General features: G+C 35.2%; 1 protein-coding gene across 1 annotated transcript in view; it reads left to right on the top strand.

The window, feature by feature from the left end:
* Nucleotides 1-25,156, top strand: part of LOC110098740 (MAP3K epsilon protein kinase 1) — an 84,962-nt gene that overhangs the window by 4,005 nt on the left and 55,801 nt on the right. Inside the window, exons 3-8 of the mRNA XM_028695477.1 lie at nucleotides 5,719-5,739; nucleotides 6,453-6,526; nucleotides 6,652-6,742; nucleotides 6,815-6,898; nucleotides 19,402-19,503; nucleotides 23,314-23,445. Coding sequence (XP_028551310.1) covers nucleotides 5,719-5,739; nucleotides 6,453-6,526; nucleotides 6,652-6,742; nucleotides 6,815-6,898; nucleotides 19,402-19,503; nucleotides 23,314-23,445 — 504 coding nt within the window. The remainder of the gene's footprint in view (nucleotides 1-5,718; nucleotides 5,740-6,452; nucleotides 6,527-6,651; nucleotides 6,743-6,814; nucleotides 6,899-19,401; nucleotides 19,504-23,313; nucleotides 23,446-25,156) is intronic.

Genomic DNA, 25,156 nt, shown 5'->3' with positions numbered 1-25,156 from the left:
TTTAGTCTTTTCTACATTATTTTCTTCAGTGGAGCTATCTTGTCGACGAAGATTTCCTCTTGTTAGCTTTGTTAGTGAACCACTTAAGTAGTTCATCGGTGATTGATAAACCAAGAGGCTCACTTGAATTTCTTCATTCTGGAAGATGAAAAGCTCTAAGGAAACAAAGATAAGGGACTACTTTAAATTCTTGTGCAAGAAAATTCAAAAATGAAGTGAAAATTGAAAAATATTGAATTTATAGATGTTAGTTTTGATGTGCCATACCCACACATTAAAAAAAAAATTGAATGCTACATTATGTGATTCTCTACGTCAATTCAATTGCAAACTGAGGCACCCATGCTTAATTGGACTTCTTGATATTTGATTTTCTTATCTTTATCCTCTTCTTAGAGGAGAAAAAAATAAAAAGCTAGTGGACACCCATATTCACTTAAGTTAGGTTAATTAAGTCATGATGCGAACTTGAGTGATGTCCTAGAAGTAACTAAAAATTGAATTGGCTTGAACCACCTGTAACTTGAAACTCACTTGCACAAAAGTCACATGAAGCATTGAATTCGGCAAGTTACTTGATTAATATCAAGTTGCTTAAAAGAACCCTTTAACTTGGACCTCGATTCTAAATTGTTGAAACTGATTGAGGGATTTAGGGTTGAGATTCTCGTTTAAATTACACAACCTCTTGAGTGCACTTGCCTGGGGTACCCGCCGACTAAGTAGTATGATAGGAAGTGCTTGTATTCACAAGCAATCCTAACCCAAATCAAGTATCAAATAAAGAAAAACTGCTGTCCACAGCAGGAAAACAGCCCAAACCAGAGAAAATCTGAGAGAAAACGTGGGAGAAACGTAGGAAAAATAATTGCAAACACTTTTATTTCAATAGAGGATTAAAAGCACTTGCAAGATACAACTTTCCTTCAATTCGAGAGGAAGGAAGAACTCTCCAACGATCTCCGGCAAAGCCAAGAGCCCAAGACAAAAACTAGATCTCAAAGGGAAAACTCAAATTCAAGATAACCTAATCTCCCCCCAAACTCCTCCTTATATAAAATTCATCATAAAGGACCATTACGAACTTCCTAAAAGAGCCTTACACGTTCAAATTTTCCCTCCTAAAACCCCCCTCACGTGCTCACGCGGATTCGCGGCTTCCGCCCGTCTCTCGCGTCCGCCTCGCGTAGCAGCGGACCGGTCCCTGTTGGACCGGTCCAGCCGGCCCAGGATGGGCCGGTCTAACATAGTACTTGCTGAGATAGTAGTCTAGAGCGCTCGCCTATGGAACCCACCCTTAGTAGAGGTAATCTAGATGTAGTTTTGAATTTGAATTCATATTTAAACATGATAACATGCGTGATATGATACTTAAATATTAATTATAATTGTTATATTCAAATTGAATCATCTAAAGGCCTGTCAATTTTATTAGAAGCATAAACCACACTTGAATTCAAAATTAGTTTGCTTTGACTAAAATTGGGCTTGCTTAAAATTATTTTAAATCAGCTCAAGATTAACCTGATTCATATGAAATATACATTTATGCATGTATCTTCTCTCATTTATACAAATAATATATCTTATAATATATTTGTATTTCATACATACATTTGCAGTTATGTGTGTGTGTGTATATAATCAATTTAGAAATTGAGAAATTTTGTTTTTTAAATTAGAAGAATTTGCTTGCTCAAGTGCTCTAAAAAATATATCATTTTTTGCTGGAGTTGAACTTGGTACAGTTTGAAATCAAAATTTAATATTTTGAGTTGAGGTTAACTTGCTTGAACTTCAATCATATGTCATATTTAAATTTAAAAATAATGATGTTCATGATACGATAGATTTTAAATGTGTTTAAGTTCAAATTTAAATTAAATATAATGACATGCATGATATGATAGTTAGCTTTCAAAGTTTGGTTTTTTATATAGTTTCCATAATCTTGAGCCAAAGTATTTTTTTAATCCATTAAATGAGAATTTGACTTTTAACCGAACACAATGGAGAAAAATGATTCATGTAGCCGACCCCACGTAGTGGGATAAAGGCTTGATGTTGTTGTTGTTGTTGTATTAACTTCTTCCACGTTCTTAAATATTTGTACCAAAATATTTTTTTATCCATTCATTTAACATCCTTTTCATATTCAATATTTCGTCAAAAAGATTTGTTAACCAAACTGATAATATATCTAACCTCTAAATTTTCCAAATTTTAAGAAACACCTCACATAAACATAAAGTTTTATATTAATTCATCTTCTTTATAGGTAACTCTATGGATCTATTTAGAATATAAGTTATTATTTTGTTCATCATGCTCTTTTTTAAAAATTGTTTCTTCAAATTCTGATATCATTTTCTTAGTAGTAGTTCCACATCCGTCGATGCCCCCATCTTTAATTAAAATCGTACTATCTTCATTTCTTATGTAACTAACTTGATTATAAGTCATCACTTATCTCTTTTCTTTCCTATTTCTAAATCGTTTTGTCTTCTTACTAAAAAATAGATTGCAAAGATAGTAAAGTTATTTTGAATAAGTTTATGTACCCAATATCACTTATTAGTTTTGGACTTTAAGATGGAGTGAAATATGAAAAATAAACTAAAATATTATCATAGGATTAGATGAGGACATTTAAAAATCAGCAGCAAAAATATTTTTAGAGTAAGATTCAAGATCTTGAGTTTTTAACTGTGCATGAGGAATTTAAAGTTATATAAAAAAAGTAGCCAGTGATATTAATAATGTTGCAAATGATGTATTTAGAGTATCAAAAGAAAAAACCCATAATAGTAAAATAATTGGTGGTGAAATCAAAATGTGCAGGAAAATATAAAAAGTAAAAAGTTTTGTTTGGATATAAAAACTTAAAAAATTGGGAAATATATAAAGGAGCCCGTAATGAATCTAAAAAAACAATATGCTATGCAAATGATATAGCTTTTAATGATTTATATAATAGATTAGATACTAAGGATGATGAAAGATGTATGTATAAGTTTGTCAAACAAAGAGATAGGTGGAGTAAGAATTTAGTTCAAGTAAAGTGCATTAAGAATGAAGTTTAAAAAGTGATTTTATTTGAAGAGGATATTCAACAAAGGTAGATGAGATATTTTGATAAGTTTTTCAATGAAGATTGTGATGTTAGGATTGACCATAGTAACCTTAACACCCTAAATGAATATATATATATATATATATATTTCATTGTATTAGTAAAATCAAAGTTTAGGAGGCTTTAAAGAAAATGAAGTGTGAAAAAGTTGTTGGACCTGATGATATTCCAAGAAAGGTATGAAAATGCTTAGGAGATAAAAGAATTTCTTGACTTATAAAAATTTTCAATATTATTTTGAGAACTAAAATGATGCTAGATGAGTGGAGGAGTGTTTTGATTTCTATTTTTAAGAATAAATGTGATGCACAGTAGCGTACGAATTATAGAAGAATTAAGTTAATATGTCATATATTAAAATTATGGGAGAGAGTTATTGAGCTTAGGTTACGATGTGATACTAATATTTCTCAAAATCAATTTTGATTCATGATGGGAAGGTCTACTATGGAAGCTATACATTTATTAGGAGGTTAGTATAAAGAGAGTAAAGAGGATCTACATATGATCTTTATTGATTTGGAGAAAGCATATGATATGTTCAAAGAGAAGTGCTCTGGAGAGTTATGGAGAAGAATAGAGCTAATAATGCTTATGTTCAAGTTATTAAGGATATGTATGCAGGAGCTGTTACTTGTGTTCAAACAGAAGGTGATTTGACTAAGTATTTTTCTTTTTAAGCTGGATTACACCAAAGATCAACTTTAAGTTCATATTTTTTTGCTTTAGTCATTGATGTTCTTACTAGACATTTACAAAAGTATGTGCCCTATAATATGCTTTTTGCTGATAAGACTAAAGGGGAGTTGAAGGAAAACTTGAATTATGGAGGTCAACCTTAGGGTTTAAAAGTTTTCGTTTGAGTAGATCTAAAATCGAATACATGGAGTGAAATTTTATTAGTAATAGATCTAGTGGGGGATTTTAACTTTGGGAAATCAAGTCATTAATAAGAGTACACAATTTATATATATTGGGTCTATCATTCAAAGTGATGGTGAAATAGATGGAGATATTTTTAGTAGAATTCAAGTTGTATGGCTGAAGTCTAGGAATGCGTTAGTCCTGTTGTGTGATAAAAAAGTACCCCTCAAACTTAAGAGAAAATTCTATAAGATAGTTGTGAGACCTATAATGCTTTGTGACACAAAATACTGGCCGTTAAAAGATCATAAAATTAAGTGTTGCAGAGATGAGGATGCTCAATTGGATGAGTGGCTTCACTCTTAGAGACAGAATGCAAAACGAGTATATACGTGAAATGGCCGTTGTAGTAGCTTCAGTGGTTGATATGATTAGAGAGAGTCATCTTAGATGGTTTGGACACATAAAACATTAGCCTTCAGATGACTCGGATAGAAGAGTAGATGTATATGATTTGACTTATATTAAGATAGGTAGAGGTAGAACTAAAAAGACTTGACTAGAAAATATTAGAAATGAATTTTTTCTAATTAAATTTAAATGAGAATTCAACTCTTAATAGGATAGAGAAGGGATTCATGTAGCCGACCCAACCTAGTTGGATAAATGCTTGTTGTTGTTGTTGTTCTCTCTTCTTACTGAGTAATGAATCATCTAAAGCTACAACTTTTGATTTGCTTACATTCCTTTTTACAAGGCTTATAGCATCTTATAATCATTATAAGCCTCCACAATATTTTTTTTGTCACTTTTTAAAAGTACATATCTTTTTCTTAAAAACCTTTTATACTTCTTCACTTCACTGCCAAGTTTTCTTACTATTGTAATATTATATTTGAACTTCCCTAAAAGTTCTAGAATAAAATTTTTAATGGAACATGTCATCTTATCTTACATCAAATTTGACTCAACTAAAAAATTTAATTTGGCTCTGCTTGCAGTTTATCTTTAAGGATTCATTTCATTTGTTTTTGGTATTTGTTTTATGTTTAGTTGTAGATTTAACATCAAATCTTAATCTTTCTCATCATGGTTTAGGACCAAAAATGACAATTTGTTCTAAATTACCATTTCTAATCTGTTATTGATTGCTGATTGGAACTATTGAAAGCATGTTTTGTATGATCTAGTTTACCAAACCACTTATTTAATGTAAAGTCACGCTGACTCGAAGGTAACCTTGTGATTTTGATAGTTGTTTGCCTGCATCTTCATATATTTTTTTATAAGATGCAGCAATGTTTAGATTGATGCTATCAGATTGTTATATTCATCAGTTTCCTGACTGTAAACTTTTCAAATGTTACTAAGTTTCATATCTCTTTATTTATTTATCCTAAGTTTTATGAGATGATTATTTTGGCATTATTATCTGGAACTTTTGATCGTAAGAGAGCTGAACAGTATGAACATGGACTGGAGTATGTCAGATTTTGCTGGTTCCTTTGTTGGAGGTGCTTACAAATATATGACGACCAACATGATTGATTTGTTCCTTTTGTTTTGTGCAACTACGTCATTTTTGATATTATTTCAATAAGCGTTACTCTTTTTTGTTTCCTTAAATATTTTGCTTGTATGGATTGCCTTTTACTCATCTATCTAACACTTTATCTCCCTTTTTGCTATGTCATTCCTGCAATTGCTACGTCACGTGTCAGCAAGAAATTGATCTGCTAAAGGTACATCTGCTTGCATTTCATAATCTATGCGTGACGTTTGTTTATGAATCTTAAATTTCGTTCTTGTCTGAATCTACAAACTACTTGGCAAAGCAACTAGACCACATGCTTAATTTATCATATTATTCTGTGCTAGTTTCACAGTACCGATTTAATATACACCTAAAGTAGGCCATGAAACTATAAACTTTTTGTCTAAGATCAAGCAATCATGATGTGTAGGGTAGAAATCATTTGTTGTTTTTGGTCTTTAGAGGACATTTTGTTGATTTTTGTGAGTTTATTTTCAAAGTTTTGTGTTCGGGTTAGCTTTTGTTGATTTGGGTCTGCGTTAGCCTAGTTTTTGTTGATTAATTTCAAAGTTACTCATGGGTTTTGAAGGGCTGGAAAACCATGCATTTATCAGAATTTGCAGCAAATTAATTTAAGATCTATTGATTTTGGCCAAGGAAATGATTTTTTTTTTTGAAGAAAAAGAGAGCTTTAAGTACCCATCTTTCCTTTATTATTTATTCTTTTTACTGCAGCTTTAATAATTATTCTAAATCAGGACCTTGATACACACACAGAAGGTTTTTCTAATTTATCAAAATCATTTCTTTACGTGGCAATTGTAACCATTCATGCTTAGTCCAAATGTACTCTCAATACTATTTTTTGTCATATTTATCATATTCATTATTATCACCATCATCATCATCATCCTGCTGCAGAATCTTAACCACAAAAATATTGTGAAGTACCTTGGATCATTAAAGACGAAGACTCACCTGCATATCATTCTAGAGTAAATTCAAAATACTTCTCCTTTTGTTCATAGTATCTTCTATTTTTGTCGTGGTTCGGATTTTATTTTTCTGTTTAGTAATGTCTTTTGCGTTCATGCTATTTAAGCTTGATCTTTCTCTCTAGGTATGTTGAAAATGGTTCACTTGCAAACATCATCAAGCCCAGCAACTTCGGACCCTTTCCCGAGACATTAGTACCTGTTTATATTTCCCAGGTTTGTGCTTCATATGCTCAATATGCTGCTACTTGTTTCTGTTTTTCAGTAAATGCTGCTGTCTATGAACAGGTTTTGGAAGGCTTGGTTTATTTGCATGAGCAAGGAGTCATTCACCGAGACATCAAGGGTGCAAACATTTTAACCACTAAAGAGGTAATTATGTTGTATCGGTTATATTTTGATTTTACTTTCCCACACTTTTCTTCAGCATATGTTACTATGCATGAGAATCTTCTTGTTACACCTATGGGTTTCAATATGGGTAGCCATTTTCTGTGTTCTGGGTAAGAGATTGGTTGCTTCAATGGCATGCTATGTAATGTTATTCTATTAGCAAATTTTAAGTCAATTGGTTTGTTTACATCATTAAACAATAAATATATACATGATGTTTATTGTTAGGGTATTTGAACATGGAAACTAAATACACTGTATTTTATTGGTCACACTAAACTAAACACATATTATTTGATAGATAATATTGACATCTTAAACTGATATCTGAATGACAACCCCTTAAATTTCAACCCGTCAGTTTCATGCAACTAACAGATGGACAGGAGCACCTTCTATTGCTTTATTAAAGAAATTGAGATATATCTTCTTTGGTTAGTTATTTGAATTGAGCATAGCTCATGATTAATTGGCTTTCAGTAATGTCTTAATTGATTCATAACTGATCTTCTTTTGGCCTGAAAAGGTATGGCTTAGGTAAACTTTATTAGATCCGATTGCTAGTGTTTCCAATTCTCATGTTTTTGGTAAGCTCTCAGAACTGAATGCTGGAATCTCATCTTAGGAATTAGTATAGATAGTAGTAGTATTATTTCACTATGAAGCTTTTGACAAAATCCCATAGTGCAGTTACTTGTGTGTGCACATGTATTCTATCCTTTATTACCACACCTAAAGGTTCCTTTTCCTACTTGGTTTTTGTAAAACCATTCAATAATTTTAGTCACGGTAGAGCCACCACTCTTTTTTACTTTGTTAGTTTGCATTTCTGAAGACTTGCTTATCAAATCTATTCCTAAATCTTATAAATATTGATAAATTAGGTTTAGAGCATATATCCGATCAATGTTCTATTCTTCATCTCTCTTTGGTGGTTATTTTTTATTTGTAACTAAATTATCCTTACGGCATTATGCTGAAGTATATGCCATTTATTTTTAAGACCTCTATGCACAAACAATTACATGAATGAATTATCTTTAAGCGATTGTGCCAACTGTCATTTGTGTTGCAAATATCGTTCAGCAGTTTGCGCTTTGCTAGTGTCTTTGTTAGCAACCACATCCTTTAATCACACTTGCTCTCATAGCCATTATTTTATGCCAAATAACACCTTAACTATATCTTTGCAAACCGCTATTCAAATCCAAATACTTCAATCTAATCATGGGCGCAAGAATAAAATAAGAAGAGAAGTCAGTATTAGTAAACTAGCTGTTGAGTCAGATTTGAATTAGTTGTATGCATGAAAATCTCAAAAAGGCTTCCAGAGATCTTTCTAGAATTTTGATGATGATGTTCTTGCAAACCTATGATGAGTGTCATCTACTTATATTGTTCTTGATAGTGATGTTCTTCACTTTCTCTTTCTTAACGGGTTGGTTTCCCATTCATCACCCCTTCTTTGAGGTGGAATTCTTATTTTCTCCCTACCTAAGGATGGATTTTTCTAGCTCCATAGATTTCTTGGTCTTTCTTCCTCTAGCTTTGCTAGATCCTTTGTACAATTGAAGACCTCCAAGTCTTACTCCAACAACATTGCAGCTCTCCGATATAGAAATATGATGTGAAACAAACATGCGATGGAGTTACTTTAAGAAAATTAAAGAGAACAATTTAACAAAATAATCCCAAAATAAATTTACCACTTATAACAATTATTGATCCTTAGGATTCTTGCTTTTAACTTGCTTAGGCAAAGAAGAGCGAACTCAATTAATCAAACAATTCAAGAAAACACAAAGACTAATTGTATTCTACGACAATAAACAAGAATCCACAATTTAATAATGAGAACTTTCATCTTTGGAGCCCATACGCTCAACTAATCTAGGCTTTAGAGGAAGAAAAGTCTCCACATTAGAACTGAGGTCACTTCGAGGAATAAGGAGCCTAAGATCGTCGTTCTTGGATAGGTGGCCGGAGTGGTGGAGGATGACGGTCGTCCGATGATGATCCAATGTCTCTTTGATCTTTGCTCGTCGATCACGCCAACATTATCAAGCAATAGTCAGTAGTTGGAAACTTCCAAACAGCAACCTCCTTGTTCTCCGAAGTTGGGACAGCAATTTAGAAGTTTATGGACAACGGCAACAGTGTCGGAACTTCACCAAAATTGCTAGGCAGCTAATTTCTGCAGGTGGAAGCATATGGACGGCACTAGGAGCCTTCTGGAAGAAGGCACGACAATGGAAGACGTGCCAAAGTTGATGGCCAGCATCTGGGGATGTGTAGACAGCAGCAAATGATGGTTGAGAAGACCTTTTGGGCACCTGATACTCTTCAAACAACAAACCAAACAGCACCCCGTGGGGTGGGACAGCCGCTTTCCATGTTGATAGGATATTGGGCAGCCAGGAGGACCTTTCAGGGAAGTTGGACAGCAAGAACGTTCTGCTGTAAGTATTGGACAGCTATTGAGAATCCCTTCCTGGGAAGAAAACGTGAGGGAAGGGGTGGAGCAGGGTTTGAATGCTTGCCTATTCAATGATTTCAATTAGGAATGAGTAGATTCAATCAATCCCAATTTGAATTTGAATTGAACTTAATTTAGGGATTTAATTGGGGAGCATTAAAAGCGAAATTAAAAGAGAAAGGGGAATGGAGTGGGCCGGCCAAGCTAGAGGAGAGAGGGGTTTCGGTTTTGAGGAGGTGGGGCCCACTTGATTATTCAATTGATTGGAATAAAAATCTGAATAACTTCAGCTTTAAACACAAAAGAGTTTCCTAAATTACAGACAATTAATTGGGGTGATTTTGAATTTCAAAATCGAAATTCAAGTCCAATTAATCCAATGGCATGAATTAAGGAAACGCCTAAAGAAGCAATCTTGATCTCACGGTTGAATTTCAGATATGAAACTGAAATTCAAAATCCCACTAATTTCAGATCTGAAACTGAAATTCAAAATCCCATTAATTCCATTGATTGAATTAAGGAAAACCCTTTAGGAAACACTCTTGAATCATGGCTGAATTTCAAAGCTGGAATTTGCAGGAAGGGAAAGGGGCGGCGGCAAAGGGGGAGGATGGCCGGTGGGCTGGAGGACTGCCGGTGGCTGCTGGCCGGCGGTTTGGGGCTGCAGGCCGGCGGCCGGGGCAATCCAGGGAGGGGGCGGCGGCAAGAGCAAGGGAGGGGAAGAGGTAGGAAAAATCTAGGGATCCAAAGAGTGAATTCCAATCTTCCACAAATGCTTTCATCCGAACCACCGTGATGACGACGAGATCAAGAAAATTAAAAAAAAAAAGATAAAAATGGAATAACAATAGAACCTAGAACTCACAAAGAGATCTAGCTTCTCCTACGAACTCACTAAGAGATCGTGGAGGTTTTGCACTCACAAAGAGAACACAAATTAATTTTCATTTCATCTCCAAAACTACTATTACATAAGCAGAGGGCCATATAAATAGGCCTCAAAATGACAAAGAACGCAAAATACTAAAATGCCCCTTGGGCATACAATAGCGGCCAAATAACCCATAAGGGCAAAAAACGGAAAAACATAAATAAAAATAAAATTACTACATAAAATAATGAAAAATACAACTCATGCTCGTAACCATCGATCTCCGGCGTCGAAAATGCTGACGATGTCCTCATCATTCTCCCCAGGTGGGAGAAAACTCGACCCCGTCGAGTAGATATCTATGGAGCCCTCGTACAACTCTAGGAGATCTGGGTTTAGGCTCTGTAGCTCGTCCCTGTCAATCCAAGTATCCTCTATCTCCGGTGTCCCTTTCCAATGAACTCGGTATCGTCGGCGCCCACTTTCCTTTGTGAAATGACCTCATCATCTAGTATGCTTCGATCTTCTCCGCTATAGGTGAGTAAGGTAAATTGGGGAGTGGAGCTAGGTTGGGGATCTCACCATGTGGGGTCACACAAGGCTAATTTGAGTGGATTTTTGGGGTTTAAGATTCGGGTCCTTCAAAGGCTAATAGGTCTTCTATATTAAATGTAGGATTCATGTTATAAGCCTCAAGAGAGGTCTAGTACGTAGGCATTACTATTAACCTTTGAGATTATCTTAAATGTGTCCGGTGCCTCGAGCATGCAACTTCTCGTACCATCACAAAGTCTCCAACTTTGAATTCTTTGAACCTATTTATTATCAGCAATAATTTTAAAATGGGTGTTACTTTGTTCAATTTTCCTTTTTTAATTTCGTTGAGTAACTCCTGAAGGTGACATGTAGATGCAAATGCAAGGAGATCGAGTGTGCAAGATGATTGACAAGACTCATTGAGCTTACAAAAGTTTAAAACAACAGATAAATTAGGAAGACAACAGACTACAACACTCACACAAACATAACTAACTCACACGAACATGATGCAGAACAGTGGACGAGTCACAAAAGAGGTCAAAAGTGTTCGGTCTAAGGAACTGGTGTAGGAGGAGTAATGAAGACGTTCTTAGCTACCAGGGTACTTCTATGGGAAGTCTCAGTTAAATCGTAGGTAGTCTCCTAGTGGAGGTCGTGTAATTGAACAGATTAATCCAACTAGGACAGAGAGGTCCTCATCAAGTAGGGCGAGGCTATAACGGGCAAAAAGTAGAATCAGGAATAAATAGGATGATTGGTCCTGACTCATATATAAGGGGATAACTCAAAATTCGTCAGACGGTATGGTGCTCACGCTTTGTCGAATATTAAAGTTGGTACAAGGAGCAGTGAGGTAAGTCAAATCGGGAATGACACACTTTGCTAAATATAATTCTTAAATGAGCAGCTCCAAAGCTAGACTCTAATGAATATAAGAGGGGCTCATTTGTTCAAATCAGGTTTTAAAACTTTCAGACTCAAAATACAGTCTTCCGAAAAGAACTCAGGTTTGGTTTGCAACCCTAAGATCCATGGGTTCCGTTTTCACTAAACTCCGGTGATAAATTCGAATGACTTACTTCCAACTCAAGATTATCTAAGTCGCCATCAGAATTATCTAAAATTAAATCAGAATATCCAAATTAAATCAGGAATTATCAAAATTATCTGGAGTCATCTCAGTAGGTGTTATAACTAAATCAGATCTTCCAAATTCAAATTCCAAAGTGTTCAACGTCCGATTAGCTCCTTTTGAGGTCACATTACTATCATCCAGGCATACTTTGTCCAAAGCTTATCCTCGAGGAGACTAGGATCGGGGTGGGTTAAGGTGTCGACGTTTAAAGGTTTTAGCTCTCCTAGCTTAGGGTTAAGTCACTCAGGGAGTTTGATTTAATCTCTTCAGTTTCATTCCTCAAAGAACTCTTCGTTATTAGTTGTCACGCCCCAAGATCTAACTTGGAAAGAATTATTCAACTCTATCCATTTAGAAATCTTACCAGATTATCTATAGTCTTCAATCAGTAACAAACAGTCCAACAGAATTCTATAATTTAAAACAATCAATGTAATGTACATCATATTTCATATCTCAAAAGATCATATACAATACTCAGGATCTGCACAAGGATTCACATGAAATGAAATCTATCCTGTCCTGAGTACAAAAGAATCACTATAACCAAAAAGAACAAAACCTGGAGATTACTGATCAACCTTAATCTCCTGCTCCCTTTGCCCTGACCTGAAAATTTAACCACATATTAATGAGCTTCAAAAAAGCCCAGGCAGGTCACCTAATACCTATAACTGAAATCAAAGCACAGTACGACAGCAATATGCATGTCAATCAGTCAACATAGCAGTCAGTTCCACATGATCATTAATTCAATGCAGATTACGAAAATCAGTACAGAAATAATATCAATGCAGATAACAAAATCAATGCATGAACAGTAATCAGATTACAGTAACAATAAAGAAACAGTAAACTCCTAAATCCACAGTAGAAGAATTCAATAAACAGTTCAAAGGTTCGTAAAGCTCAATAAATCCGTGCGTACGTCAATCTCTATAGAAATCAGTCAAATCAGGCAATAAATCATAATAACATTTAAAACAGTTAGAATCAATCAATGCCGTAAATCGTATCAAAATGTACATTTGCAATTCAGTTACCCCATTATCACGTGCTCAGTGCAATCACAGCAATCCAATAATTTATGTCACGTGGCAGTGAATCACATGTCACTTACTCAGTATATCACTTGCATACGTACAGTACAGTGAATCAATAGTATCAGTTCCAATATCAGTAACAGTAGTGACATGAACAGGTAATGCTATAACAGGTGAAATCATGCATTAACAGTAAATCCGTACAGTAGCAATAAATCATAATCAGAATCATAAGAACAGTACTGTTACACATGCAATTCAATACAATAATCTTACTGAACAAGTACAATCACTGGCTATTAAGGCGTTTTTCAGTCTTATATCTTGTATTTTGTATCTTGTATCCGTTGGCTCAGTAAAAAGAGTCGTCACTCTTTGCCCGTCGGCACAGTATTCATCTCCTTATGACTCCCTTCAGTAATCACGTTGATCAGTAGAGGATAACCACAAACCCTTTATTTTTAAAGGAAAGGCCCGTCGGCCCACCATCCTGTATAGGTATCATGTCTCCAACCAACGGTTCATACCAGTCTTTACTTGTCTTTCAAGTAACAATACAATAATTCAATCATAATTTACATTCGTATGCATATTCAATCATTTAAATCACAATTCAGAAATCAGAGGTCGCACGAGAAATCGGCGGCACAAACGGCAGTTATATAGATTAACACAGAAATCACAGATTCAGAACTTTACCAAATTACTACAGAACATGTAAAACAACAATATAAGACTTTCATTGTACTGACAAAACATTTTTCAACATCCTGATAATTATCTATTCGATAAAAATTGCACAGAACTCAAAATACTCAGGTCAAAAAACTTTACCCGAGAAAATACTCAAAATCGTGCAGAATTAAAGCATCTCAGAAACATATTCAAAAGTTGTGCCGGTAAAACTTTCGTCAATACAAAAATGTATACACGTTTTTCGGTAACGAAAAACACAAATCCGAGCACAGAAAATTATCAAAACTCGAAATCTTGAAAACAGAAATAGGATCGGAGTCCCTTACTGCGAGACAAATAAAAATCTTCCAACTGCGTCGTCGGACGAAAAGTGCTCTGCGGCTCCAAAATAAAGCTTTTTTCCTTCTTTCTCTCTCTTCTTCATGATTTCTCTTTCTCTCTTCAAATGAATTCCAAAAATATCTCCTATCGGATATTATTAACACTGATCGTCCCGGACCGATCAAAAATTCGTCCGCGACGATTTTGCCCTCTGGCAGAAATTTCAGTCCACGACGGAAATTAAATAGCAGTCCGGACCGAAATTAAATAGCGTCCGGTACGACTTGCTCTCTGGACAAATTTGTCCAGACGGGATCATCCCGGACCCTTCCAGGTTCGTATAGACGAAATTGAATACTTTCTTCACAATTTTCTTCAGTTCGTCCGCGGGACTAAAGGCCAGATCGTAGACTAACTGCACTAAAAAAAATCAGAGTCTTTGGAGGGTTTTACATTAGATGTAATCATTAGCATTCCAAACGAATGGATGCACTCAGTCTCAGGCCAGGTGAACCTCTTCTCCTAATGTTTTCCCTCTTTTATTCATATTTCATAGGGATCAAAGGGACTAGGAGGGCTAAAAGGTTGACTGGGATGCTTAGAAGTAGGTCCAAGTGGAGAGTCATAAGAGATAGTCTAACAAAAAGGCCCCAGTTTAGAGGGTCGGCCACCATGTGTTGTGAAGACCTATTAGGGTGGGTAGTTAACCCTGAATGTTACTACAGATGGGTTGACCATAAGTAGGGGAAAGGTATCTTAATCCAAGTTCTCGCTCATATTTTTCCAAATCGGAGGGTAGGGATCACCACGAGACTCTTATGATCTTCTAACTTCATCCAAAAGTGGAGAGCACTCCCGCTCAAGTGTGACCGGCAATGCTAAACTGGCGGAAGAATTAGGTATTTCATGCGATTCAAAAATCGTCCCTCTAATTGCTAAACCCATCCACTAAAGTAGTAAGGGTCCGAGGAACCATCAAAGTTGGGTAGACTGTAAGGCGCTCAAAGTGAGGCGAGGAGCTAGCCTTAGTCTCGGTGATAAGCTGAGGGGCATGTAGTTAGAGTGGGATAATCAACGGGTTTCTCGTCATAATTCTTAGTCATATTGCCCATCGTAGGTTAACGATGTCAATCTAAACTCTTTTGGAAGTCTAATCGGTCCATTGGGGAAGTGCTAAGTAGTACCATAAAGAAATTGGTGTATGGGACTACTCTACAGGAGGAAACATACTTATGAACTTGCTATTGACGCTGGCAGGAAAAAAAAAAGGGCTGAGCAAAGCTACACAAAGGTTGGGAGAATTGTCCAAGCAGTTAGGTTAACTTCTAGGGTGAGGACAGCACTCCGTTAAACACTACAGTAGGGTGCTCCTAAGGCCTTATACTGCGGTAATGCTAAGAGACCAACTTTGACAAAGGGTTACGGGTACTTACAAAAGTCACTAGAGCAGTGCAGGAAAAGTTCTGGACAGCAAGGTTTTCTAAGTGTAGGCAAGTGACTAGTTGAAGCGCGTCGGTGGCAAGTGACCAAATATAACACTTAGGTAAAGTAAGATATGGATGTTTACAAGAAAATAGCATGCCAGAAATTACTGGCGACAGCAAATGTAAAACCACCAAATTAGTACCTTAAATGTATATGCATGCAAACGGACAAAGACGAAGGTAAACTAGACTCGCGTAGATGCATCTAGCCAAAAAGGCAAAGCATTGCTACGCCATGCTTTTTTGATACCAAAATATGATGTGAAACCAAACATGCGATGTGAAGTTACTTTAGAGAAAATTAAAGAGAACAATTAACAAAATAATCCCAAATAAATTACCACTTATAACAATTATTGATCTTAGGATTCTTGCCTTTTAACTTTGCTTAGGCAAAGAAGAGCGAAACTCGATTAACACAAACAATTTTCAAAAAAAACACATAAGACTAATTGCTATGGCTACGGACAATAAACAAGATCCACAATTTAAATAATGAGAACTTCCACCTTTTGGAGCCCATACGCTCAACTAATCTAGGCTTATTAGCGTAAGAAAGAGTCCCCACATAGAACCGAGTCACTCCGAGGGAAGAAGGACCTTAAGATCGTCGTTCTTGGATTCAGGTGGCCGGAGTGTGGAGGATGACGGTCAGTCTTCGGAGTGATGATCCAATGTCTCTTTTGATCTTGCTCGTCAGATTCACGTCAACATTATCAAGCAATAGTCAGTAGTTGGAAAACTCCAAAACAGGCAAAACCTCCTTGTTTTCCGAAGTTGGCGACAGCAATTAGAAAGTTATGGACAATAGGCAACAGTGTCCGTGAACTTCACCAAAACTGCTGGGCAGCTAATTTCTGCAGGTGGAAGCGTATGGACAGCACTAGGAGCCTTCCGGAAGAAGGCACGACAATGGAAGACGTGCCAAAGTTGATGGCCAGCATCTGGGGATGTGTAGACAGCAGCAAATGATGGTTGAGAAGACCTTTTGGGCACCTGATACTCTTCAAACAACAAACCAAACAGCACCCCGTGGGGTGGGACAGCCGCTTTCCATGTTGATAGGATATTGGGCAGCCAGGAGGACCTTCCAGGGAAGTTGGACAGCAAGAACGTTCTGCTGTAAGTATTGGACAGCTATTGAGAATCCCTTCCTGGGAAGAAAACGTGAGGGAAGGGGTGGAGCAGGGTTTGAATGCTTGCCTATTCAATGATTTCAATTAGGAATGAGTAGATTCAATCAATCCCAATTTGAATTTGAATTGAACTTAATTTAGGGATTTAATTGGGGAGCATTAAAAGCGAAATTAAAAGAGAAAGGGGAATGGAGTGGGCCGGCCAAGCTAGAGGAGAGAGGGGTTTCGGTTTTGAGGAGGTGGGGCCCACTTGATTATTCAATTGATTGGAATAAAAATCTGAAATAACTTCAGCTTTAAACACAAAAGAGTTTCCTAAATTACAGACAATTAATTGGGGTGATTTTGAATTTCAAAATCGAAATTCAAGTCCAATTAATCCAATGGCATGAATTAAGGAAACGCCTAAAGAAGCAATCTTGATCTCACGGTTGAATTTCAGATCTGAAATTGAAATTCAAAATCCTACTAATTTCAGATCTGAAACTGAAATTCAAAATCCCATTAATTCCATTGATTGAATTAAGGAAAACCCTTTAGGAAACACTCTTGAATCATGGCTGAATTTCAAAGCTGGAATTTGCAGGAAGGGAAAGGGGCGGCGGCAAAGGGGGAGGATGGCCGGTGGGCTGGAGGACTGCCGGTGGCTGCTGGCCGGCGGTTTGGGGGCTGCAGGCCGGCGGCCGGGGCAATCCAGGGAGGGGGCGGCGGCAAGAGCAAGGGAGGGGAAGAGGTAGGAAAAATCTAGGGATCCAAAGAGTGAATTCCAATCTTCCACAAATGCTTTCATCCGAACCACCGTGATGACGACGAGATCAAGAAAATTAAAAAAAAAAGATAAAAATGGAATAACAATAGAACCTAGAACTCACAAAGAGATCTAGCTTCTCCTACGAACTCACTAAGAGATCGTGGAGGTTTTGCACTCACAAAGAGAACACAAAGTAATTTTCATTTCATCTCCAAAACTACTATTACATAAGAAGAGGGCCATATAAATAGGCCTCAAAATGACAAAGAATGCAAAAGACTAAAATGCCCCTTGGGCTACAATAGCGGTCAAATACCCATAAGGACAAAAACGGAAAAACATAAAATAAAAATAAATTACTACATAAAATAATGAAAATACAACTCATGCTCGTGGCCATCGATCTCCGGCATCGAAAATGCTGACGATGTCCTCTTCAAAATCTTTGTAGCTTTGGAGAATTGATGCCACACGATAATTAGATTTTAGGATTTATTTTAGTTATTTTATTTAAAATTAAAATTTCAGATTTATTTGGTTTATTTTATCTTCAATTATACCTTTTAATAAATTTAGGCAGATTTGATTTTGATCTTATTTGTACTCCTATACCTAGATGGGAGATACTTTTAATGAATAATTGATTGAATGACAAAATGACTTGAGATCATACTTTTCTAATGCATCTCCTCTGGGGATTCTCTCTTTTAGGTTTCTTCTTGCTGCTTCATCTCTATCCTTTGCATCTCTCTCTTTAGGGCATTTATTAGTCTATCTCTACAATCCCCTTCATTTATATATCTCTCCAGTTCTCCCGCCATATCAAAAGTTTTCTTTTCTCAGAGTATCAAAAATCAATATTTGACCACAATCAGTATGATTTTCTGCACCACTGTTTGAACAAGTGTACTGTTTTATATAGGCTAATCTTATTATTATTATTATTATTAGTAGTAAAAATTATTGTCGTTTTCAAGTGTTTACCAAATTGTGCAGTGTTACTTTCAAGTAGTCTATTTTTGTTCTTGTGGTGCTGCTTGTGAGATGAAGAAACAGTGGTACTGAAGTTCTTGGCTAGTTATCCCCAGTTATACTAGTTGTTCCGCCAGATAAGTTTAAATAACGTCTTGACTAGTTTTTTATTTTTATTTTTATATTTTATTTTTGTGCTAATTCTAGCTTGAATTGTTTCAGTAGGCTAGGAAGAATGAAAAGGGTATCAATATACAGAAACTCTTTCATTCACCTTGAACATAAATGATTACTCTATAACTTCTACTAAATTGCCTCTACTGGGCATCAAGTATTTTTTAAAGATAAATTCTCGTGTTTAAATACGCTTGTAGAAGATCTCACTTAAATCTAACTTGGATTATATTAGACCTGTCCCTGGACCTGGACCGGTCCAGGTTTACAGAAGGAGCTTCCACAGGAGTTAGGCTCCCTTTGGTGGTGGGGTCCATGCATTAATGCAGTAATTAAGAAGGGGATTAGGGTGGAAATTCAAATTAAGGGGGCTGTTTGGGTATTTTATTGTTTTTGGATTGCTTTAAGGAAGATTGTAAGCCTAGGGTTGGGGATTATCTCTGTTTTTGGCTGAAGTGGGGAGTTTTCTCAGATTTGTTTGGGCTCTAGTTGCCAGCTAGGGATTGGGAGAGCCGGATCTTCTTCTCGAATTGAAGATCTATTGTACCTTGTTTGTTTTTCTTCCATCTTCTATCAATTGAGGAGTTTCTCTCTTGTTATTCCACCAATATCTTCTAAATTACTGTTTTACAAGTTGTTGGAATTAAATTTCAGCAAGGTTTTACCTCTATTTCTCAAGTGTTTCCTATCAGATGATCTTCAAGCTTTCAAAGAGTGCACGGATGCTTTATTGTTTATGCATGCTTTTCTTAGTTGATCAACTTATTATGATTTTTCAACTGCTTTTTGTAACCACTTGGATGAATTTTGTTTTCATTTTCTTCATTTATTTCCTTTTGTCAAGCTGACTCGTTTTGGTAAATGGTTGAATGGTTTGTAGGGTCTTGTTAAACTTGCTGATTTTGGTGTTGCAACAAAGTTAAATGAAGCAGATCTTAACACACATTCAGTTGTTGGAACGCCTTATTGGATGGCTCCTGAGGTAACATTAAGGCATTTCTTGAAAGATTTTTTTTTTTAAAATTGTTATATGGAGATTTTTGCGTTGGAATGCAGAAGGTTCATGAGCTTGTTCTTACTTGGCTATGGTTAGAAACCTATTTATTAGTGAGCTGCTTATCTTGCTTTTGGTCATTTTTTCCAACATTTTAAAAGTCGGATTGGACCGTCCGGTTCAACTGGTTGCATGGAGAACCGGTCAGCCAATCAGGTCAATAAATTCCCAAAATCGATTTCGCAACAAACCGGCCTAAACTGTGTCAAATTGGTGGTTCGACCGGTTAACCAGCAAGTCAATGATGGTTTTTAAAAACCGGCCATTTTTTTTAAATAATATAAAATATTTAACTTAATGATTTAATTTAAATTTAATATTTTTTAATCTTAAAATAAGCATTAAACTTTTATAAGAATTATTTGCCAAATGAGCACTAATCAAGCTTTATTACATGGCCCTATCATGACATGTGACTTCTTTACTCTTGTGAACCAAAAAAGCTATATAAACAATGTTAACATAGTCCCCCTGCCCAGGTGATGTCCACATAATGTAGGAATAAATAATCATTATAAAGATTTTAAGTTCAAAACATATACACTACTTATTTTAGCACATATTTTTAATTAATATTTTATAATATAAATAATGTTTAATTTTTAGTTAATAATATTTATCTTTTTATCTAATTAATTAATTAATTAATATTTAATTATATAAGAGAAAAGGACCAAAATGGTCCCTCAACTCTTTGTGAATGACCAAAATGATCCCCAACTATTTTGAGGGACCAATTTGGTCTCTCAACTCCAAATAAGAGTTCTTTTTCTTTCATCTAATGGTAGAGTTGATGGTGTTAAGTGTGAGGATAATTTGGTCTTTTTTAATTAAAATTTTTAATAAATATAATTTTTATGGGCTGCTTATTATATTTATAATTATTAATTATAATTATTGTTAACAAATAATCAATATAAATATGATAATTAAAATTTAAATTACTTTATTCCTAGGTTATAATTCCGCCTTTTTCTTTTTCTTGATGTATCTTATTTTACTAATTCATTTACTATTTTATTTTCATATTTTTGTGGATGGCTTGATTCGGCGAATTTGTTAGGTTTGCTTTTCCCCTTCTCCACTGTTTGTTGTTCTTCGACTTCGTCTCCTTCATGTGACAGGTATAGTTTTGAATTACTAGCTAAATAACTTCTTCACCTCCTTCGACGATGTTCCTTCCTATCATATCTGAAATCACACTTTTTCATTCTTTTATTCGATCGGAAGTAACGACAACGACGGGAGCTTGCTAGTTGCGAAGGTATCCATCTTTCTTCCATTCGTGCACTTCTTCGACAAAATCGGTTATGATTGACGGATGCTGGGATCTACTCCGGGATCGACGCTGCAGGACTGCGAGGTCTACGCAATCACTGCTCTGGGGATGGACTATGTGATTGACGCGATCGACGTCGCGGAAATGTGGGATCAATGCAACGCGCTACGAGACACTGGGGCTTAGCTGTGCTTGAGGATTTGCTAATACGCTGCTCTGCACCACCGTACGATAAATATTATTTACTTATTCCCATAATACCCTCCCACCCAACACCCATCTCACTTTTTCATTTAAAATTGACGGCATGACCAAAATAGTCCCATTTGGAGGAGTTGAGGGGCCAAAATGATCCCTCAAAATAGATGGGGACTATTTTGGTTTCTCACAAAGTGTTGAGGGATCATTTTGGTCATTTTCTCAATTATATAATATATAAGATTAATTTTTATCTATTTTTTAATTATTAATGATCTAACATCAATTTATAAATATAATTTTATAATTTAAATTTGTATATAATTTATACTTTTAAATTATATCTAAATACATAATATAAATTAGCAGTTATTTATATTAAATCTATAAATTACATGTGAATGAATATTATGTTAAATATGAATTAAATTTAAAGATTGAATATGTTCAAATTTAAAATTATAAAATATATTATTTGTTTACAAATTTTATTTATTTTTTAGTCATAAATTTACATTATTGTATAATTATTATGTCATTAAAATATTATTTAAATAATTTTAATATTTATTATCTCATCTGGTTCAACCCATATCGAATTATTGAACCTTGAATATCTCATTCTTCTGATTTTATGTCTGGTTTGGTTTTCACAAACTTTATTTTTTTTATTTTAATTTGCTAAATAATAAGTTTAGTGGTATAATGTGGCTTATTTCACCATCTTCTCGCCAAAAGGACTTCATCTATACTTCCAGTTCAACCGTTCCCTTGTTTTGGGGCTCAAAAACTAATGCTTATTACCTCCTCTTTAATGTCTATTTCTGTGAAGCTGTCTAATTTTGAATTTTTGATATGAAAACTGTCAGACATTAATTTGATGCGGGAAAGTTTACGGTGTAGGATTTTGATGCAAATACATAATGAGGTTTACGCAATCATGCAACATCGACGTGAAACTTCACAGGCCAAAACTTTCTTAATTTAGCAATTATTTGTTATTTGATGAAACTTGAAATATGAAGAAAGCTGTCACTGATGATATTTTGCTAGTTTTCTACTAGAAATTCGATGATGACATTCTGCAATATGAAGTCTATGCAATCTAATTGAGACATCATGAACTTGTTGTAACCCGAATTATATTCAACTCGATTACATTCAGTCACATGCAAACTAATAATAAGGGGAGAAGTAACTGAATCAAACTTTTTGCTTGTACAAGGAGATAATTTCTCCCAAAAATGTTCAAGTCTCTTCTTTTGATCATTGAGTAAACTTCTTTAAGTAAAAGGAATAACACGTTCAACTAAATTTTTATTTAGAAATAACTTAATTGTCTTTTTTACATGTCTCAGATCCTTTAACAATCACAAGGTACTCTTTATTCCAAATGCAATAGAAGCATGAAAAAAAAGTGATTATCCTCCATTAAGCTTGTAAAAACAGCAAGTTTTTTGCACAGAAATCTTGCAAAAGACACTAGAAAGAATCACTGAATCTGCAGCAAAGTTCACCAGCTGTTGAAGCCACGGAAATCTCACCTAATATGCCAGAGAGTCCCACTGAACCGGCAGGAAAGCTCGCCAGCAGCGGAAGAGCAGTTGTATTTTAGCCTACTGGAACAGGTTAACTGCAGGGTCATCATAACACTCCACTACCAAGAACCTCAAAGAAGCTTCTCAAGTCCGAGATATGACAAACCGAGAAATATCCAATTATCTTGAGATTTGTATGTACGAACCTTTTGGAAAGAACGATATACTTTTTTGTTGAAGGTCCTCTCTGAAACTTATTAAACTCAGGGAACGTAATTGTAATATCTTAAATTTAGCGGACCTAATCATTACCTAGCCCAAACTTGATTTATCCTATAAATGAATACCTGATCGGGAGTTTTGTAAACCATAGTTTTGGACCAAAATGTATTTCTTTTAAGGTTAAGAAATACAGAATTTGACCCAAGCCTTGGGGTGCTTGTAAGAATCTTTAATAAAAGCTTTTACATTCTCTTAATAGGCTCTTTATGAACTGTAACCTTTTGTTAGTTTACTCTGGTCTTTAGATGCCTAGTGGTAAAATATATTACGGTGATCTCATTTTTATTTTAAAATTCTTTATTAAAAATCTGTTTGTTGTGCTTATAATCAGCATCTTTAATTTTCATTTCAAAAAACTTCCTTCTTCCGTTATTGCTATTCAATCTTATTATTGTCTCATACTTTATGGTCACCTTTTGATCACAAATATCTATCATTCAGGTCATTGAAATGTCTGGGGTCTGTGCTGCATCAGATATCTGGAGTGTTGGTTGCACTGTCTTAGAGTTGCTTACATGTGTACCTCCGTATTATGACCTTCAACCTATGCCAGCATTGTTTCGAATTGTCCAGGTCCTTGACAAAAGCTGCTGAATTATATATATTTCTTTTAAATACTGAGAATTTTTTTCTTTCATAACCTAATGTCACATTTTCCTTTCAGAAATATAAGTGCATTTCAAATTCTCAAATAAATACCTTTTCCAGTGAACTGATAAAGTAGTATTTGCACTTCTGTGTTTTTAGTTTTTTAAAATAAATTAAACCACAATGCATGCCTTTCTTTTTTTGATACTTCTAATTTATGTCAGAGTATTTTTTTTTTTTATGCTTGCCATTTAAATAATTGAACTCATACGATTGTTTCATAATGTTCTAATGTCTGTCAATCCTGTTTCCTGGAAATATATGAATTATTGTCATTGTTGTTGTAAGATGTTCTTTTAACCATCATCATATCTGCAATTCCAGTTCTGCGCCGTGTCCATTAAGCTACCATGAAGCATTCTCATTTGCAAAAAATGATCGTAAGAAATTAATTATTTTTTAGGAATATTGCAAGAAATGATTGTAACAAATTATTCTCTAAATAAAAATCTCATATACAATCACAATTATATAAAGGTACTAGCTTGGATGTCTATAGACACTAACGGGTTTATTTGTTTAATTGTATATTTTATTGATAATGATTGGCACCTTCAAAAGATGATCATTAGTTTTTTTCTTTTATGCCACCCCCTCATGTTAGGATTGTGTTGTTTGAGAAGTTACAATCTCTTTTGCTTGAGTGGAAAGTAGAGTCTAAGCTTTTTAGCACTATTTTGGACAACGCCTCTGCAAACAATGTTTTAGTAGACTTTTTGAGAAATCATTTGAATTTAATCTTATAGTTCAAGAGGGCTTGAAGGACATTGATGGTTCAATCTTAAAAATCAGAGACAGCATAAAGTATGTTAAGGGCTCTCAAGCAAGGAAGCAGAAATTTCTTAATTGTGTTAAGCAGAGTTGTTTAGATTCAAAAAGAGGTTTGAGATATGTGTTCTGACAAGATGGAACTCTACTTTCATTATGCTTGATAGTGCTATGTATTATTGAAGGGCTGGGTGATTCAAACTATAAGGCTTGTCCTACTACTGCAGAATGGGAGATAATAAAGGCTATTTGTACTTTTTAGCTCATTTCTATGAAATTTCTTGTATCATATCTGACATAAAGTATCCAACAACAAATCTTTATTTTCCATGCATTTCAACCGCTTATGCAACATTAAAACATGAAATGCCCTATGTACTTTCTATGAAATTGTTGAAAAGTAAAGATTTATATGAAATGTCTGACTTACGAACACAAGACTAACCGATTGAGAGTCAGAGACGAGAGAGTTGGAGAGTGCAGACTGGAAAGGAAACCCTAAACCTAAATAGATGACGAATCTAGAGACAGAGAGCTGTGAGTAGGATACAACATGTAGAAATGAATAGCGGCCACTACCTAGACATATTAAGGTACGCTTGCTGCTTTCCTTAAATCAGATGGCGTGGGTCATTTCGGGTCATCATCAAGTTATCGGGTTGACCCGAACTTGACATGGTATTTGAAACGTGTTAGAATTGGAGACCCAAACCTGACCCAATTTTCAATCAGGTTGACCCTAACCCAAAAATTTGGGTTGGATTTTCATGTCGTGTCAATTTTTTATACCCCTAGTTAGGATAATGTCAATGATAATGATGGTCATCGTCAATCATGCATGTTATGTTATATTGAGTACTTTAATATG

Source organism: Dendrobium catenatum, unplaced genomic scaffold (genome assembly GCF_001605985.2).
Source record: "Dendrobium catenatum unplaced genomic scaffold, ASM160598v2 fragScaff_scaffold_645, whole genome shotgun sequence".
NCBI classification, from domain to species: Eukaryota; Viridiplantae; Streptophyta; class Magnoliopsida; order Asparagales; family Orchidaceae; genus Dendrobium; species Dendrobium catenatum.
The sequence above is the reverse complement of the archived record's forward strand: the minus strand, read 5'-3'. Positions and strand labels throughout refer to the sequence as shown.